Raw genomic sequence first — 20,336 nt, forward strand, 5'->3', positions numbered from 1 at the left:
AATGTTCTCTGTTTAAATAGTACGTGAGGGTTTCCCATTCTACATGTAAGTTGCCACTCCATCCTAAACAACAAGTAAAAAAGCTGAGCAGACTGAAAAATCAGTAATTCTTCTCAGATCCATAAAAGCAAACCACTGCCCCCATACTGGAGAGACAGATGTGCAAATACAAGTCATCACAACTCACCAGAGCAGGGACTCAATCAGAAATCACCACCAGAACCAGTACCAGACTAGGAAAACCAGGACTGTAATTGACAAATTGTTAACAGGCTCAGTGTGGACGACTCTGACAGTCAAAAACTTCAGGGAATACAGTCATAGGGCAATCCCCACAACACTGTGAGATGTACAGGAACTCAACCAGGTCCCACAATAAATATAAGAAAAATTTCCTTAGGCTTCTAGAAGGGCAAAGAGAAAAAGAACTGTGAAATATGCCAGAACACTCTATTCTTACCAAAGCCTGCCCTCTGGGGAAACTAGTTAACCAGCGCCTAACCTGCTGGGTTATTATCAGAAACTAACTTACTGAGAGAAGGGAAATACACAACTGTAGCCTACTCAAACCATCCTGTCCCACCAAAGGGAGGAGGAAAAAAAACCTAAGAAACACTTGTGAAGTTGACAGTCCAGAAGCATAGGCTCACTAAAAGACTGAGGCCTAATTATATTTTTACAGCACATTTCCCTTCCCCCACACCTTACCACTGCATTACTAAAAACCTATTTACAGCAGTTCCTTTCACTCAGTATATCAGGCATGGCTATTAAAAATAAACTGCAAGGCATACCAACAGGCCAAAAAAAAAAAATCTGAAGAGAAAGCGCAAACAACCAGAAACACGTATGTTAAAATTGTCGGACTGGAAACTTATAACAATTATGATTAATATGCTACGAGTGCTAATAAATAAAGCAGACAGCATACAAGAACAGATGGGTAATGTAAACAGAGGGACAGAAATCTAAGAACGAACCAAAAAGAAATGCTAGTGATAAAAAACACTGCAAACAAAATGAAGAATGTCTCTGATGGGCTCATTAGTAGACTGGACACAGATGAGGAAAGAATCTCTAACCTAAAGGATCTATCGATAGAATCCAGGAAAGCCAAAAAAGAAAGAGAACCAAGACCCAAAAATTCAGAACAGAATATCCAAAGACTGTGGGACAACTACAAAAGGTGTTAACATAGACACCGTGGGAATATCAGGAGAAGGAGAGAAAGGAACAGAGCAATCATGACTAATTCCTAAAATTAATATCAGACACCAAACCACAGATCCAGGAAGGGCAGGGAACATTAAGCAAGATAAAGCTAAAAAAAAAAAAAAACCCAACAGCTCTAGCATTTTCAAATTAAGAAAATCAAAAAACAAAGAAAAAAAGTGAAAGAAATCAGAAGGGAAAAAACACGTTACCTACAGAGAAGCAAACAAATACATCCAATTTCCAAAAAAGCATGAAAAGCAAGGAGAGAGAAGAGTGTAATATTTAGAGTTTTGAGAGAAAAAAACCCCACCAACCTAGAAATCTGTATCCTGCAAAATTATCCTTCACAAGTGAAGGAGAAATAAAGACTACCTCAGGAAAACAAAAATTAATAGAATTTGTTGCCAGTCGATGTGCCCTGCAAGAAATGTCAAAAGAAGTTCTTTAAAGAGAAGTATAAATAATACAAGCCAGAAACAGACTTACACAAAGAAAAGAGTAGCAAAAAAGTAAGAAGTGAAGGTAAAAGAAAAACTTTTATTTCTTTTATTCTTAATGGATCTGACAGGTAAGTCTGCTCAAATAATGCCCACAATGTATTCAATTATGTATGCTAATGTTTATATCGTATCTATGCATATGCTTACACATAGCAGAAATGAATAAAAGCAATGACACAAGGCATGGGAAGAAAAGGATTATTCTGTTGTTATAAAGTACTCACACTACATGTGAAGTGGTATAGTTTCACTCAGAAGTAGACCTGGATTAACTATAAACATGTATGACCCTAAGGCAACCACTAAAAAACTTTAAAAAAAAAAAAAAAGCAGTAGTATAACTGATATGTTATGAAAGGAAAGAAAATGGAATCATACAAAATGTTCAATGAAAATCACAAAGGGCAGGGGGAGGGAAATAGCTCAGTGGCAGAACACATGCTTATCATGCATAAGGTCCTGGGTTCAATCCCCAGTACCTCTGTTTAAAAAACAATTAAACAACAACGAAACACACACACACACACACACACACACACACACACACACACACACACACACGGCAGAAAAAGAGTGAAAGACAAAAACAGGAACAAAGAAAACATAGAAAACAATAAATATGACAAATATCCATCCAGCTTTATCAATAATCATTTTGAATGTCAATGGTCTAACTGCAACAATTAAAGAGATGATCAGAGTGGGAAAAAAAAGTAACCCAATTATATGTTGTCTACAAGAAACTCACTTTAAAAATAATGGGGGGGAGGATACAGTGCAGTGGTAGAGTGCATGCCTAGCATGCACAAGGTCCTGGGTTCAATTACCAGTACCTCCACCAAAACTAATAAATAAATAGATAAACCTAATTAGCTCCCCCAAACAAAAAAAAATTTTTTAATTTTTAAGTTTTTTAAAACAATAAAGACACATAACATTAAAAGTAAATGGGTGGCAAAAATATACCATGATAAATTAAGATATGTTTCAGTTATTTTACACAAAAGATTTTCTAGTATCTCTAGCCCTCTAGTATTCTGTCTCCTTGCTATGTGGAATGCTTTCCTTTATCTAGTTTTGCCTTCTGTACTCATGGATCTAATCAATGCCTGCCTTCTTTGCCTTTTAAAGAAAAATTCCCAAGGCCCCCAACATCTGGCTCTGTATTTAATATAGGCAGAGGTAATGCTGCTCACTAGAACATTTAAAAAACATGTTTTCCCCAATCCACTCCACAGCCAGGTAGCCCTAAATTAAAATAACCTGAAAGTAATTGTCTCTAGTGCATAATACTGAATCCAAAGTTACTTAATTTTTACATGGTTAGTTTTACAGATGACAAGTCACTTCAGAGAATTAGGTGAACAATCACAAAATACTGCATTTCCATTTAGAATGGAGAAGTGCCTAAAGGCACACACATGACTACTACACAACCTGAAACTGGTGCAGATTGTTGAACAATAAATTAGAAACATCTACTGCAGTTCAGCCAGGGACAGAGAAAACCATTTTGTGTTTGATCTTTGCTTTCCTTAAAGGACTAAAGGTACATACAACCTTGAATTTAAAGGACAAGAAGAATCAAATTTAAGAAGATAGGAATTCTACCATGATGATAAAACTAAATGTTTGCACTCCTTTGCCATTGACAGATTATGAACTTCTGAGTTCTTTTTTACTGTACTGCAACACTGTAGGATTCAACAAGCTCAATACTTCTCTTTCAGGGCACATGAAAAGGCTGGAGGTTGTCAATCATGTGCACAGTAAGTGTATAAGTATACCTGCTACTTCTTGATGCTTAGAGTTTAAAATGGCACAATCTGAGATCTAGGAAGAAAACTGTAAGAATGAAGAAGTAAGCATTTCAGGAAATGGGGAGGGGGTGGCTGTAGGATGGAGAGATCTATGGATAGGCAGGACACAAAATCATTAAGGTAAGAATCAGACTTTTGGGACACATATCCACATAGCTTATTCTTTTTCTTGTGATAGGAGGTAGAATTTATTACAGATGGATACTGTGGGTATATGTGAGTGCTTATAGACTTCACCTAACCCACAAATGACCAATACAGATGCACATGTTAGTAATATTAGACAATATTAATAATTATTAGAATACTTTGAAATTGAGAAATATAACTAAACATGCACTTGCATGTGTATATATTTAAGTATGGAAGAGATGGGGAAGAGAATTAAGAAAAAACAAGCAGGAGACTTCATGTTTTAAAAAATTACCACCTTATGCCAACAAATTTGACAACTTAAGATAAAATGGACAGATTCCTAGAAAGTCACAAATTCTCAAAACTTACTCAGGAAGAAATGGAAAATCTGAGCCCATAAAACAAAAAAATTGAAGAATTAAACATCTTCCCACAAGTAAACACCCAGGCCAGGATGACTTCACTGCTGAATTTTATCAAATGTTTAAAGAAATAATACCAATATTCCACAAACTCCTCCAGAAAATAGAGGGAAAAGGTACTTTTCCCAATCTGTGTTGTAAGGTCAGTATCATCAAGATAACAAGTAAAACAAAGACATCACAAGAAAGGAAAATGACAGATATCATTCATGAATATATCATGAAAATGCAAGAATCCTCAACAAAAATATTAACCAACTAAATCTGATTATGACCAAGTGGGATTTATCCCTGGAAAGCAAAGCTGGATTAACATCCAAGAATTCATGTAACAAACCACAGACACAGGATAAAGAATAAAAACCACAAGATCATCAATAAATGCAGAAACAGCATTTAACAAAATCCAAAACCCATTCATGACAAAACTCTTAAACTTGGAATAGAAGGGAACTTAACCTGATAAAAGGCATCTACGAAAAACCTACAATGATCATACTTAGAAGTAAAAGAGGAACAAAACTTTATCCCCAAGATCAGGGGTGAGGCAAGGATGTGTGTTCTCATCTATTCTATTTAACGTAGTACTGGAGGTTCTAGCCAGAGCAATCAGGCAAGAAAAAGAAATAAAAGGCACCCAGACTGCAAAAACTGTCTTTATTTGCAGGTGACATGACCCTATATATAAAAAATCCTAAGGAACCCACCCAGAACTATTAAAACTAAGAAATAAGTACATCAGATTTGCAGAATATTAGACCAACATACAGAATTGTATACTGTATGTCTATAAACAAGCAACAAACAATCCAAAGACAAAACTGGAATTCCATTCACCATAGCATAAGAAAAATAAAATATGTAGGAACTATTTTAACAAAAGACATGTAAGACCTATACACTAAAAATTTTTAGACTTTGCTGGGGAAAACAGACCATGCAAAAAGATGAACCATCACCTCATGCAATACACAAAATTAATTCAAAATGGATCAACAGACTTTAAGAATTAAAATAATAAAATTTTTGGAACAAAACATAGGTGAAAATCTTTAAGACCTCAAGTTGGGCAAAGATTTCTATACCAGAAAGCATGATAAACTGGACCTCATCAAAACTGAAAACTACCACACTTAAAAAAAAAAAAAAAAAAAAAAAACGTTTAAAAATAAAAAGACATGCCAAAGACCGGAAGATACATATATGCAAAACACATACTTGATGAAGGACTTGTATCCAGAATACATACGGAACTCTTACAACTCAATAATAAGAAGACAACACACATCCAAATATGGGCAAAAAATGAGCAGACATTTCACCAAAGATATATGAATAGTAATGAGCATATAAAAAGATGTTCTACATCATTAGTCATTAGGGAAACAGAAATTAAAACCACTATGACAATCATTTCATGCCCACTGAAAAAGCTGTATTATGTAAGACAAGTAAGAACAATGTTGGTGAGTATGCAGAGAAATTAGAATCCGTACACATTGCCAGCGGGAATATAAATGATGCCTCCAATTGCAAAACAGTCTGACGGTTTCTCAAAATATGAAACTTTCAATTCAGCAATTCAACTTCTAGAGAAATGAAAACATGTATTCACAGAAAGATTTGCATGTAAATGTTCACAGCAGCATTATATCTAACTGCCAAAAACTAAAACCAACAAATATCCTTCAACTGTGAATGATTAGACAAAATATGGTATATCCATAATGGAAGACAATTCAGCAATAAAATGGAACAAATGACTGGCACATACTACATCATGAATGAAATCTCAAAAACATTTGAAGGAAAAGAAGCCAAACAAAAGAGGTGACATACTGTATGGTTCCATTTATATGAAATGTCCAGAAAATGAGAATTTAAGAACAAAGTAGATCAGTGGTTGACTGGAGCTAAGAGTGTAAATGGGGATTAGCTGTAAATGGTCAAGGATTCTTACAGAGGGTACTGAAAATATTCCCAAACTGATTTATGATAATGGTTATACAATAGAGAGTTACTAAAAACCACTGAATTGTATACTTGACATGGGAATTTTATGATATGTAAGATACAACTCAATAAAGTTGTTTTTTAAACATAGAAGTCTGATCTTTAAACAACAGGTAAGGAAAAAGCATTGAAGAGTTTGTGGTAGGCACTCAACAAGTGATTACTGAATAAATAATGAGAAAAATAACTATGCAGGTCACTGATCTTTAAAATTTTAGAGCATCCCAACACGTCTGTCCAGTGGAAGGAAGTGTGAAAATGGTATCACGAAGAAAAGATCTACACTGAGATAACAGAGATATAGGCTAGAGTGTGCATTCAAACACTTACTAGCTACGGGGTATTATGAAAGGCATTAACCCATGCTGAGTTTTAGTTTCCCTGTGTAGAACAGCACTATTTGAGTATTTAACACAATGATTGAGCACAACGAATGAATGCTTAGTTCGGTTGTTAGTGATAATGAGAACTGATGGTTGGTGGCAGCAGTGTAGTATTAACAGTAGAAGCTATAATAGGAGTGGCCCAATATAGATTTGGTAAAGAAATGTTATGTTTTCTTGGTGACAGACGATAACTAGACTTATGTGGTGATCATTTCGTAATGTAGAAAAATACTGAATCACTGTGTTGTACACCTGAAACTAATATGATATTGTTAAGTCAATTATTCTTCAATTGGGGAGGGGAGGGGAGGGAAGGGAGGTAGATAGATTACATTTCTATGTCATTAAGGCTTTTGTATAGACACTGTTAGAACCAAGTACCACACCTCTATTTTCTCTAGGTTAAGACTAAAGCATAAAAGAATCCTTTTCTCAAGGAAACAGGCTGAGCTGAGGCAAAGCTCTACCAACCAAGACACAAAGTTCCAAGGGAATGGCATGTATGATTAGTGTGGTACATGCAACAATGGAAGCCCAATGCAAATACATACATCTAAATCCCTTAAGCAAAGTAAAATTTTTAAATGTTAAAAATAAAACTAAAATAAGAAATAGTTCACACGAATAGTTAGTTCCTACTTCACAGTGGAAACATAAATTACTAAGTATTTTATTAAATTGCTGATATATTGGAAAGAGGAAAGGCACCATGCATACAAGTAATGTTTCCAGCTCCATTTTCAAACACCAAGAGCCACAGCTTTAGTTCAGGGGTTGGCAAGCTACAGCCCACAGGACAAATCTGGCCTGCCACCTATTTTTGTAAATGAAGTTTCATTGGAAGATAGCTACATGCTCATTTTCATTTTGCTTGGGGTTGCTTTTACACTTCTACAGCAGAGTTGAATATTCACTTACACAGACCATCTGACCTGCAAACCTAAATTATCTACTATCTGGCTCTTCATCAAAAAAAAACTTTTTGCAGATTTAGTTTGTTTACTATTCAGTATTTGCTGACACAGTTAAAATGTTTAAAACAAGGAATTGAATGGTAAGATTTCTGGATGTGATAATGCACTGGTTTAAAAGATACCCTTGGCACATTATGTGAGAGGTGTTATATATACACTGATATTGCATGCTTTGGAGTCATAAAGGTGTGACTCTATATCTGGTCAGATATGACAAGACCTAATAAGCAAGATATTTAAGTCAGTTCCCTCACTTCTGTATCATCGGCATAAACCATACCTTCCAGAGTGATATGTACAGAACCCAAAGCCACCCAAAATAGAAGGTAATAACTATTCAGTTAAGTGTTAGTTTCTTCCATCTACACACTAAACTGGGACTTTCATCTCCTTTTTGTAATTTTGCATTAACCTTCAGTCTAAAGTCAGGCATTCTGTCACAAGGAAACACTGTTGTATAATAGACTCTATTCCTTAACTATCCAACATGGACTTAACAATTTGGAATTTCCCTACACTTTGAAGCAACGTCCATATATAACCTGAGACAATGAGTTTTACAACTATAGTTCTTACCATGTGAAATTTAGGACCCACATGCATACATACTCAAATGTCTATATACACATATAGATGTGTAGTTCTGCCTTAAAACTTGTCTCTCAAACTCAGGGATAGCACCCTTCATTCTAAAGTAATAACTATATTACCCTATCCCCTTCCAAACATTTTTTGATTTTTATAAGTCATTTCCCAGGCTTTCTCTTTCCAAATGAAAGTATACTATTTGTTTTAATCAGTCCTCACTTCCATAAAGCAACTTTTAATCTTGCTGGTTAAAAAACAAAAAAGTCCATGTAAACTATGGACTTTAGATGATAATGGTGTGTCACTGCAGCTTCATCAATTCTAACAAAGGCACCACTCTGGTAGGAGATGCTGATTGGGGGGGGGGGGGTATGCATGTGTGGGTCAGAGGGTATAGGGGAAATCTCTGTACTCTCCCTTCAATTTTGCTATGAACCTAAAACTGCTCTAAAAAACAAAGCTTTGATTTAAAAAATAATAATAAATAAAAGGTTTAAAAGCCAGAATCTTCTAGGCACAGCAGCCATGCATGAAATTTCCCAGGATGGTCCTGATGTAGGCCTATCATCACAGAGTAACTATTAACAGCAACCTCATTAGCTCTCAAAAGTGTCACTCTACTTCTGTGCCTCAACTTTCCCCATCTATGAAATTATTCAGTACTTCAAAATCCAACCTTGATAAATAACTGGAGGAATGTGTACCACCTTCCATCTTTTGAAAGATTTAAAAATTTGCCACCCAAAGTGTTAATACAAGTTTCTTTTCATTCTTATAGCCTGCTGCTTAGGATCCTCTTTTCCCTCCTTGTTTTTCCAGGATCTAAATGTTAACATTTTAAAAATCCCATACATATAACAAGCTAAGCACATAATTGGGAAATACACATCTATACTCATTAGCATAATATGTAGTTTAAGAGTACATATACAAATATTTTTTAAACAATGTGATAAAATTTTTAAAATAAAATGTTTTATGTGGAAAAGATATCAAACATACACATGGGGGTAGGCAGTCTGAAAAATAAGGCTAAATATTAACTGTGGTATTCCAGTGGTGATAACAGGTGAATACATTCTTTTTCTCTACGTCTCTGTGTTTTCCAGCTTTACTTAAAATGCACCTGTACTGTGTTTATAATGAAAGACTCTCACATGTAGCCAAATAAGATGTTCACACTAAAGCTGAAGTGAATATACAGGGATGTGCCCAAACTTTAATATATCCCAAGCTGCTGTGCTATCTAGTACCTAGGTACAGCCTAAGTAACATGAGGCACTTCAGGAAGGCACAGAACACCCAGGACACGTCTAGGATAAAGGGATCGTCCTTTGCTTATGCAAAGTACTTCTAATGTCATCAGTGGCAAGAGATTTCTAGAGTTCAAGGTGGTGTTAGAGTAATGGTTCTTACCCAGGTTTAAGCTTGAAGAGGATCCATGTGAAGAGAGGGAAGGAGGTGGTGTCTGTGAATGTCCTGGTCCCTGACTAGGGAGAGGCATGCCCACGGGTCCAGGAGAGGAGGAAAAGCTAAGGCCGTTATAAAAACTGTGTCCAATGGGGGTCAAGCTGCTCGATGTCCTCTTATAAAGGTCACTGCTGCCAGTCAGGGAGTCACGGCGGGAGCCACTGCCAGTGTTGGAGTTTGCAACTAAAATGGAATTAAAACAATGCAGATAAGAACAGGCCTGTTCTTCGAAGAACAAGCCCAGTGTCCTGTTCCTAACACTTTGATCCAGACTCCTTACCACCGCAAATTTGTCAGCAGAGACAACCTAACTGTTCATGTGGCAGTTCTAGGGGCAGGGAGAGTAATAAAGAGGACATGGCTCAGGAACATGAAACTCCTGTTCAAACCATCACACGTATGCTAAACTTTCCTTCCTTCTGTGTCACATATTATGGGGTAGGGGTGGGTTAAAAACCTCTGACGGCCACATAATTTATGGAAAAGGTGAAAGAAAATGGGCTAGAAAAGAATGCCTTTCATCAACCCACAGGTTCTAATAGAAAAATGGAGTAGAAAAAAGATCTGTGAATGGGGTATTGCCCCACTGCACAAGACTTATGTATGAAAGCCTAGTTTCTCAATGGGTTCAATCAAGAGTTACTACTAGCCCCCAGTTCCAATTTAAAATACTTTCTCTCAAATAAACCCTTGTTTTGAGATCACATTGTTTTATAAAACACTGCAATTATCCCACTGTTTACCTTACTACTTTCCTGCTTTTCTTCTCCCATCAAAACATTAAACAATATCTTAGTCTAATTTCCTTCCTCCCACTTTTCCATAATATCCACCTTAATTCTTCTCAAAAGACTGGAGAAAACTCATGACTCTTTAAGGCCTGCAGATTGTGGAGAACACTACGCTGTGATCTTTGGTAAGTCCTCCTTTCTCAGTTTCTAACATCCACATTTGTATAGTTCCCTCCACATACTTTCCAATGTCTGCACAAATTTCCTCTGATATTCTAATCCCTGAAACAAACTGATTTTGAGAGTATAATTAAGTAGCAACATGAGTGTAAAACCTGAAACAGGCCCCAAATGTATGAGTTGATTTGAACAGTCCATCATCTCAAAGACATGTGGGTTCCCATGGGGCTCGGTCCAGATCTGCCTGTGGTATCTGTCCAGGGTTCCATGCATTGTCAGTGTTCCATAAAGATTGGAAAAATAATTAAAATTCAGGTTCAATAGCACATCAGTCTGATTTCTACCTGCTGTTCCAAACCCTCCAAGGGCTGATCCCAGGGTGGCGCCGAGAGAACTGCTACTTCCAAATCCCAAGGATGTGTTGGCAGGCTGGGCAGAGCCCTGGGAGAAGAGGGAGCTGCTCTGTGAATTGCTGCTCAGAGAGTTGTTGCCATAGAAAGAGCTGGATGCCAGGTTGTTACTGGGCTGCTGCTGGGGCTGAGGCTGAGGCTGCTGGGTGCCTAAAGGGCGAAATGGTCCATTTGTTGTTCCAGCAAGACCACCGGCTGCTCCATTTGCTGAAGCTGCAGCCGCTGCAACAGCTATAAAGAAAGCAAACCATTTGGCTATGAAAGAGACTGGCCACGTTTCTACTGTTAGCTTTTTGAAAACCTTTTAATGCTGCCATATCTTCTCAACACAGACATAAACCTTGTAAAGAACTATACAAATCTGTCTTTGATCCCTTCATCTGAAGCTTTTATTTTCTATTTTTACTTTCAATTTGAAGTCAAAATACCACTGGAGCCCAATTCAGTACATCGGCAGTTTCAAAGAGTCTAGTTTAAAATAGATATGGATATCAAAAGTACCCATTTCAAATACAACTACTCCCTAAAATCTCAAGTTCTACATGTATCTACATTAAGGACATTTCTTCCAGAATCACTGTCAACCATATACTGAGGTCCCTCAAATTCCTAGGACACTCGAGCATGTTGTTCTCTCTCAGATGTCCCCACTGTTGTTCCCATTTTTTATATATATATATATATATATATATACACACATACATATATATATATATATATACACACACACACACATACATATATAACTTAGAATAAAAACCTACTGCCCTCTGCAAGCAAAATTCATTGCTCTGCCACTTCCCACTACTCTCTCCCACTTCCTCCATCTTGCCTCCCCCACACAAAAAAAACACATCATCTTAAAATAACGATATGGATTTCTGTGAAGTCCAGCCTTGGACTTCTGTCAACAGTGCCATTTTTTGTGTGAGTGATCCAACTTCCTATGTTCACAGCAGAGCAGGGCCTTGCTGCTAGCCAGCTGGTCCATGATGTTAACAGAATCAGAATCTGTTAAGGTCACTTGCTGCTTCTGATTCTCTCTGTGAAAAATTTACACGGTAGAACTGCTATACTGAGAACTGTCCAAAAAAAAAAGTGCATTTCAACATATATCCGTCACCTCTTTTAGATCTGAGTGAGTCCACTAAGATGTAAGCTCACCTGCTTGTGCGGCTGAGGAACTAATGATGACTGGGGCGGGAGCTACTAGTCGGACAGGAGCTCCAAGACCATTTCTCGCTCCTGCATTCACCACAAGGGCACCAGTTTGGTCATAGTAAGCAGCAGGAGCCAAGACTGGATAACCTAAGAATATCAAGCCAACATATAAATATATATAAATACAAATGTCTCCTGGGCACTAGCATATTGTAAATAGTCATAAACACAGCTCTGGGGACAGGAAGACTAAATTTATATCCTGGTTTCACCACTTAAGGTAACTGTACAACCCTGAATCTCTGGGTATCCATTTCCTCATCTGTAAAACGAGGATAATAATATCTGCCTCACAAAGTTCTTGTGAAGATTAAAAGATGAACATGAAAGATGCAGCATGCTATGTGGCACAATAAGGGGTAGTGTTATTTATTAATTGCCAAGTGTTAGGGAATTTGGTGGGATAAGGGATATGTGTGCTCTTCAAAGTGCTAACCAAGCTTATTACCAGCATAATTATCATACACTGATAATTTAAAAAAAATTTTTTGTCTACACAAGTTAACAGTGGGTACAAATGATGCCAACAATCATAGCACTTTCATACCACGTAATAGTCTAAGCACACATCCTGCAAGTTAGCAGGGAAAACCTAGACAGGCTTTAATTAACAAGATCTTTCAATACTATATGAGGTAGAATCTCCAAATCCTATTGAACCCTAAGAGAAATTGCAGGTAACTTACTAATAAAATATAAATGCTTAGTAACTAACAAAACACATGATGGAAGTTCAAGTTATTCAGTGAACTCATAAAAAGATCAGTTGATTTGGCCACAGTCAGTAAGAATCCATAAACTCATACTGAGGTCTCATAAGGACCTGTTTCAAAGGAAGAACTTCAAACTACATGAAATCCATGCAAAGAATGAGACGAAGTGATAGTGAGTTAAGAATAAAATATTTTCAGGAAATGTATCAATCATAGGTAGACAGCTACAAAGCACCTCTACTGTCGGTTTGGGAGAAACTCAAGAAATGCAAAGATGATCCTATCAAGGAATACAAGGAATGTCTCCTTAATAATACTGTTCAAAGATATCAGCATAAAGACTAGCCTTGGAGTGATTCTAAAGTAGCCTGGCCACTCCTTCCATGCCTAACACTGAGGGAGAAAATAGATCATCACCAAAGGAAAACAGCACAGGCCAAGACATGTGTGGAAGTTCACATATCTCCAACATGTAAGATTAAGACTGGCTCAGAACACCAAGTGCTCTCATCAACGAACTATGGTCTAAGTGAGGGCAAGTGTATGTCATCCTTGCCAGTCCCCAAACCATACCAAGCCTAGCAAGCCGAAAGTACCACCCATTTTCCTCTGAATCTCCCCATAAAAACAGACTTTTTCTTTCTCAATGTATTAGGAAAAACAATGCAGCCTCACCTGGCATGCCTGCAGCCAGTCCTTGTCCAAAAGCAAGGGCAGAATTCACTGCTGCAGCTGCCACTAGTGGATCTGTTTGCTGTCCCTGCTGGTTCTGATTTGGGGTCAAAGGACGCTGGCTGGCTCCTCCACGGAGAACCTAGGAGATAGAAATATATCAACTACTTTCTTTTCATTGGAAATAGTTAAGACCCACCCACATGCTTAAGTTGGATCAACTTTAAAAACTGATGGTTGTAAACCATTTTTCCGATAATGGTTTTATATGGCATGGCTGTTAAGATTTTTAAAAAAAGACAGTAACATTACATACAGTGAAATTTCGTTCTACCATCCTTAGTTCAAACATACATGTTTATAAGCAGCCAAAAGCATATAAAGTGAAGATTCATTCAATAATCAAATATTTAATGCCTAACATCTGGCTGGCACTGAGGATAAAGCAATGAACAAGACAAAGCTCCTGCCGCTTGGAGCTTTTACGTCAATGAAATGAGACAGACAGTAACTCTGTAATAATGTCAGTGCTCTGACATAAAGGGGGTAAAAAAAAAAAGGGTACGATGGAGTAGGGAGGTGTTTAGAAAGGATAAGGAGGATTAATTTACCCACATAATTAAGTTACAATATCTGTGTCAAAACACACACACAGCCATATTTTCTTTGTGAAATATGAAAGTATTTTCTCTACTCCATAGCACTATTCCCATTCATCAGGGCCCAAATGGCCCCAAATGAGATCAACAGATTTGACCCAACTGTTTCTATTTCTTTTGTCATAAATTTCACAAACACACAGCAATCCAAATGGAGATGAGTATGAGTCAAGAATACAAACATTTCAGTACAGAATATCAGTTCTGCAACTGTGATAAAGGATCTACTTTTTATTAATGAAACGTAGGTATTAAGATGCTGGTAATCTTTCTTATTCTGAATGCTCTGAAAAATCTATTCCACAAGATCTGTATACTCTAGCAAGTAAAAAATGCAAAACCCACAGACCAAGGCTAAAATTACCAAAGTTTATGCATTTTGCAATGTTTTCAAAGGCAAAGTTCCTATCAGATCATTTTCACTATCACTCTGCTACTTACAAAAGTTTCACTTGTAATCAAGAACCTGTCTACTGATTATTTCTGGTACCATTCGGTAAAAAATGTAACAGAGAAACACCACTAACAATCAAATACTTATTAAAGGAGTGTTTAAGGTGAACAACACTGTATGTACTGGCAAGAAGAGATATGCAGACAATTTACCCAGAGTTACTTGTTTCTTTAGCTGTAAAAGTAGTGAGAGTAACAGCTGACCTTGCAGATTTGTTGGAAGTATTAGAATCAATGTCTGCAAGGCACAATATCTAGTACCCAGGAGATACTCAATAACCAATAACTAATTACTATCAAAATACCAGGCAATTTATTTCTGCTTGTGACCTAAAGAATTTAAGAGACTTTATAAGAGAAGCAGTGCATCCTCTATACAGATAAAAGAAGGGAGGCTGCCCAGGTGAGAGTTTGAGCCAAGACTTAGAAGATGACTAACCAATAATCCAAGAGCTCTCACTCTAGGAAAAGTAAACAGTATGTACAAAGATACGGCCAATACTTATGGTTCAAAAACTAATAAAACATCAGTGAAAATATTCTTCTTGTAGGGCATAATGAATTAGGCTTATGTTTGGTTAGGAGTTGTGTGAAAGGTCAAAGGACAGGAAAATGGACAAGATGCCTTTAGAAAGGGGTAGTCTAGACTATTGAGTCCTATTTTATAATGAGGAGAGTAATGTGTTTTCTTTTTTTCTCCTCTCTAGAAATCTGTGTCACCCTTGATGATAAGTCAAAATCCTTAAGTCAGTAGTAAATACACACATTCTAATTTCATAAATAAATGTCAAGCCTGAATTTTACAAAATACATGAAATTTCACAAGTAATATTTTACATCTAATAAAATCAACAAAAATGACTGAATATCTACTTGTAAAACACTATCCTAGGACTTACTACCTATCTTCACGATGCAAAAGGTGTTAAACTGAAATTTCTTTTCAAAGGTACTGATTTAAACACAGCATGTGAAATCTACCAATACTTAATAAGCAAGTAGATACTTAATGGAGATATTTTAATAGCCATCCATCCTTTTATAGTTCACCATGCTTGGTAGAATGATTATCTACAGAGTCTCCCCCAATCTAGAAAGTTCAGAAGCCATTCTAAACTCCTCTCTCTCAAAATGCAACATCCAACACCAAATCACTACCAAGTTGAACACCTATGCTTGGCCACGGTCAGTAAGAATCCACTCATTAATTATAGACAACATATAATGTATTATATTATATAATTATATATTATATTATAGACAACATATAATCTATTTATCACAATTAAAATAAGTAAATGAAATTATATATAGAACACTTAGTTTTAAACAAAAAGCCTTCAATAAAAAGTACTTATTACTATTTTTCTCATTCAGTCTATTATAGCTAAGTTTAAAGCATGGCAATCACTTCAGTCTTCCAATCCATGATTTGGCAGCCATTTAAACACAAAGATCATCATTTGATAAAACACCAACTATCCACAAAGAGTAGCTATTAAGAAATTTATTAATAGGGATCACCCATTCTGCCAACAAGTTATCTGCTAACTCCCTTATGTACCTGGCACTAGAACAGTATCTGCTGCAAAGAAAATCATCTATTAGCTTCGAAAAATTATCTCACTGTAGACATACTGACCCAGGATAAACTAGCTACAATTTCAAGACCTGTGTTTTACCTATGATTTTGTGTAATCTAAAAGTAAACCTACACTCTCTTAGTGAGACTAATAAAAAGCAAAGGAATTCTTGTTTGGACCGTATCATATGTACATATATAAGCACAGTGTTTTTCCTCAAAAGACAGCTTTAATTTGACATGCATAGCAAAAGCTCAAATGCTCATTTTATTTGCTTGAAAAAAATTCTGTTTCTAGGAATTTATTCCATGGAAATAATCACAGACTTATGCAAAGGATATTTATCAGTATTATTTATAACACCAAAATACTGCTAAGTTATAAATACAGATAAAACTCAGCAACAGTTACATAAATATACTTAAGACTAGTCAAAATAAAGTATGAGATACTCCTTGACAGATTTAAAGTCAGCTAAAAAATGTTATTTAAAAACACTAAATAACATGGAAGATTGTAACAACAGGATGCAAAGCCATGTGGACAACATACTCCCAATTTTATAAGAAATTAATTAAATAGTATGTCTAGAATATTTTTCTCCAAGTAATTCAATTCACCACAGTTTTCAGGATTAAATAGGTGTTATTCTAGTAAGCAAGAGAAAAAATGGCTTCTTTAATATAAAAAAACATACTTAGTTTTGCAATTAACTGTCCTTTCTCAACCCAAAAAGCTCTTATAAGTTAAAAAAGAGATAACAGGTTTAAGATTTAAGATCCAACAAACATTGTAAAGACACAATCTGAAGAACTAGTACCTCCCCCTTGGTGGCAAGCTACTTAGCCAGCCAGATGTGACCTAAGAATGGTGCTTAGAAGGTAACTAGAGTATCACAGACTCAGACCTAACTATGCTTTACTGAATGCCTTTTATGTATCAGGTCCTTGGTCAGTGTACCTAGATGAGATCATGGTAGTTTTCCTTCTAACTCAGATAACACACAGGAGGGAACTCACCCATTCACCACTGACAGTTTTCTGTACGGCAGAACATCACCTTTTAATTATAGACAGTAACTAACATTCACACTTGGGTAGGTTACCTGCTGCTGCCCTTGCTGAGCCTGTGGGGTGGTCTGCTGATTAGCAGAATTTGTCGCTGCGGCGGCAGCGGCAGCTTGCTGCTGGAAAAGGCTGGCAGGGTAGACTCCCCAGGGAGTAACTCCATAATACTGGTGAGGGACCACAGCCGGGCCTAAAAATAGCAAGGGAAAGGGAAGGAAAGTTTAGACTAGGAAGAATCATCTCAGTTTCCAAAGACAACATCTGGCTCAGCGGACACTATTGTAAAATATTAACTTAAGAATATACTGATTCATTCTAGCTAATCATGAATTCTGTTTTAAAAAACAGAAACTGTTATACGTGATCCCTACACCAAAGTCTTCTAACGTCAGTAATAAACCCCAGGCCTAGAGGAAGAAGCCAGTGAGGGACAAAGCACTGGAGACAATGAGAGGGAAGCTGGAAGGGAGCACTGCAAAAACAGATGGGGAACTGGACTTGGTCAAGAAGAAGGCAAAGGCATGTTTTTCCCCTAAGAAAGAATATAGGACAGATATAGACAAAGTTTGTCGTTAGAAGGGAAATGAGTGGAAAGTTTGTGTGCATAACATGATGGAACAGAACAAAAGATTAAGTTGTGCCCTGCTTTCAGGGGTAAGGATGGTATCTGAGGTGACTGATAGGGACAGGAATCTCAGTGCTTCATTAGTTCCAGAAGCATGAAAATCCGTCAGTATGACAAAAAAGCCCAGACACGCCACTGAACTTGCACTGCTCTAATTCTAAGAGGCTTGGTTTCCCTGTTTCTATTTTTAATGTCACAAAAAAGCATTCAACACAACTACATTCAGACACTGATTCACGAAATTTTAAATTTAAGTCAAAGTTGAAAACAAATAGAAATAAAAAATTTAACACCCTGACTTCTTCCATACCTGAATATCCTAGACAAAACTAAGCATTCCGTATAAATCTAAATGATCTATTCACCTTCTCCAGCAATAAGCTACAGCTGCAGTCTTCACCAAACAGAAGAGGCAACAGAGAGGTAACAGAGCTATGCAGACAGCAACCTGGGTGTGGCAGAATTCTAAACCAAAGAATTTTCTGAAGCTGATGACAAGAAACACCAAAGCTGCATATTTGGCATCCAAGACAAGAGCTCAGAGCCATTTCCTCACATCTGCTGAAACACATCTCCAATAACTTTCTTAGTTAAAGCACAGAGTTTCAAATATTTGGAGCTTGTTTAAACAATAACCACACTTTTCAGTGAAGTTCCATAGAGCTGTTTCAAATATATCCATTCTGACATAGTAGCCAATCCTGTAGAAATATATATTTCATTTTATCAAAATAAATTGGTACATGCTTTTTATTTCCCCATTTAAGTTTCCAAAACACAAATAAGCCAAATTGAATCACTGTCCGATACTGTTCTGACACTTCAAACTTACTATTTTCTGTACCTGTGGGCTCAGCTAAGTTCAAGAAGCTCTATTTATAAAGGTGCCTTCTATGAAACACAGTGCAAAATGGTGCAAAACGAAGGTGCTGCTTAGAAAAGCTATGTTACAATATGAGCTATTTTTAAATAATAAGCAAATGGGTTAAAAAGTTTTAAACCTGTCGGCAACCAAATACTCTAAAAACCGTACCTCCAAGTTGAAGAGAGTGGTGTGCCCCTGAACTCAGCTGACTAGTGTTTATATGAAGTGAGTGGTCTTGGGCAGATAAAGAAAAAAATCAAAAAGAACACAACCGAGTGAAGATTCTACCTGTGCCTTAAGTTTCCTCACCTGCAAAACAGGGATGTTAAGAGTATTGCCACATCTATTGTGAAAGGCTGGGTTGCAACCCACAATGATAGTCTCAAGGCTTCCCCAAGAACCAACAAAGCAAACCCCTACTATGCACAGACAGCTGTTACCATAAACATCTGTACTATCCTTTAAATTTTCTCATCTGGCATTTCTACTACTTTCCTAAGTCATGTGACTCATGCCTGAGTTAAGGAAAACAGCCCAGGTTGCATCAGTAATTGGGCTTGGCTCCTCAGGATGCCAGCTTCAATTCCTGTGTGATTAACACTCCATAAAAATATGCAGTTTCACCGTTTGGTTAGTTATTTCTGGTTCTGTGTGAAAGCACTTAAGTCATTTTCAGTCTGGCTCAACTGATGAGTACAAAAAGCAAGATTCTCATCACCAAACTATGATTTCAGCAAGGACAAGTGTGTCATCCCTAAGACTAGTTCCTTGTTTCAAATAACACATAGTAAGTGAGTAGAGGAAAGAAAGTACAGAGAAGACAATTCAAGGTAACAAAGACACTGTGTACTACAGTGAAGTGCATGCATGGGCTCTGAGTTAGATCTGGCTCAAACCCCAATGCTACATTTAAATTGTGTGACCTCAAACAAGACAGCTTTCTGAGCTCCAAATTCCTAATCTGAAAAGTCATCTTCCAACAACCCATATGAAAAGTAAAGCACTCACTGGCAAATAGTTAATGAAGGGTTCAATAAATATTAGTGGTGGTTAGCAAAGATTCCATTTTCCCTAAAGGCAACAGGGGGAAAGAAATTATACTACATATGCCATACCCATCACAACCCATGACAAAATGTGAACAATTCTAAAGAACAACAGGAAATTCTATACAGCATTTGATTTCATAATTGCAAACCACATGCTATACAGAAAGAAACTAAAACTTACAATAATACTTAGTCATGATTAACTTGACTGAGAGAGATGTCTCCAAAGAATATTTACCCTGGAGACAGTAAGACTGTCCTAACACTGAATTCAGTCTGCCATATATGTATGACCCCGCTACGTTGACAGCAACTGTGCCACAGAGTCAAATGACAAAAGTGCTGCCTTTGAAAAAGTCTAGTCTCAAGGGGAGAAAGAAAACACTCCTGTATACATCCACAAGCAAAGAAATACAAAGTGATGATAAATAATAGAGAATAGGGAAGGGTTAGCAAAGGAAGGCTTTCTAGAGATGACAATACCAGATAAGGAGCTTCCCAAGCAAAGAATGGAAAAAGATTTTACCCCAGAGGATTAAGGAGATCATAATGTCCAAAGACACAGAAGTTTAGTACTGCTAGCAC

The 20,336-nt window shown here is 36.9% G+C and overlaps 1 protein-coding gene and 1 non-coding gene across 18 annotated transcripts in view; both read right to left on the reverse strand.

The window, feature by feature from the left end:
• Positions 1-20,336, reverse strand: part of PUM1 (pumilio RNA binding family member 1) — a 117,287-nt gene that overhangs the window by 23,970 nt on the left and 72,981 nt on the right. For 13 of the 17 annotated variants that reach the window (XM_032495723.1, XM_032495734.1, XM_032495724.1 and 10 more), the window contains 5 exons: positions 17,251-17,402; positions 13,454-13,592; positions 12,009-12,152; positions 10,779-11,075; positions 9,470-9,706 (listed from right to left, as the gene is read on the reverse strand). In XM_032495723.1, the coding sequence (XP_032351614.1) occupies positions 9,470-9,706; positions 10,779-11,075; positions 12,009-12,152; positions 13,454-13,592; positions 17,251-17,402 (969 nt within the window). The remainder of the gene's footprint in view (positions 1-9,469; positions 9,707-10,778; positions 11,076-12,008; positions 12,153-13,453; positions 13,593-17,250; positions 17,403-20,336) is intronic. The other 4 variants (XM_032495728.1, XM_032495738.1, XM_032495733.1 and 1 more) reach the window with 2 other exon arrangements.
• Positions 13,262-13,338, reverse strand: LOC116668398. Its single transcript, XR_004325565.1, has one exon. It is a non-coding gene; the product is annotated as a small nucleolar RNA SNORD103/SNORD85 (small nucleolar RNA).

Source organism: Camelus ferus, chromosome 13 (genome assembly GCF_009834535.1).
Source record: "Camelus ferus isolate YT-003-E chromosome 13, BCGSAC_Cfer_1.0, whole genome shotgun sequence".
Classification (NCBI taxonomy): Eukaryota; Metazoa; Chordata; class Mammalia; order Artiodactyla; family Camelidae; genus Camelus; species Camelus ferus.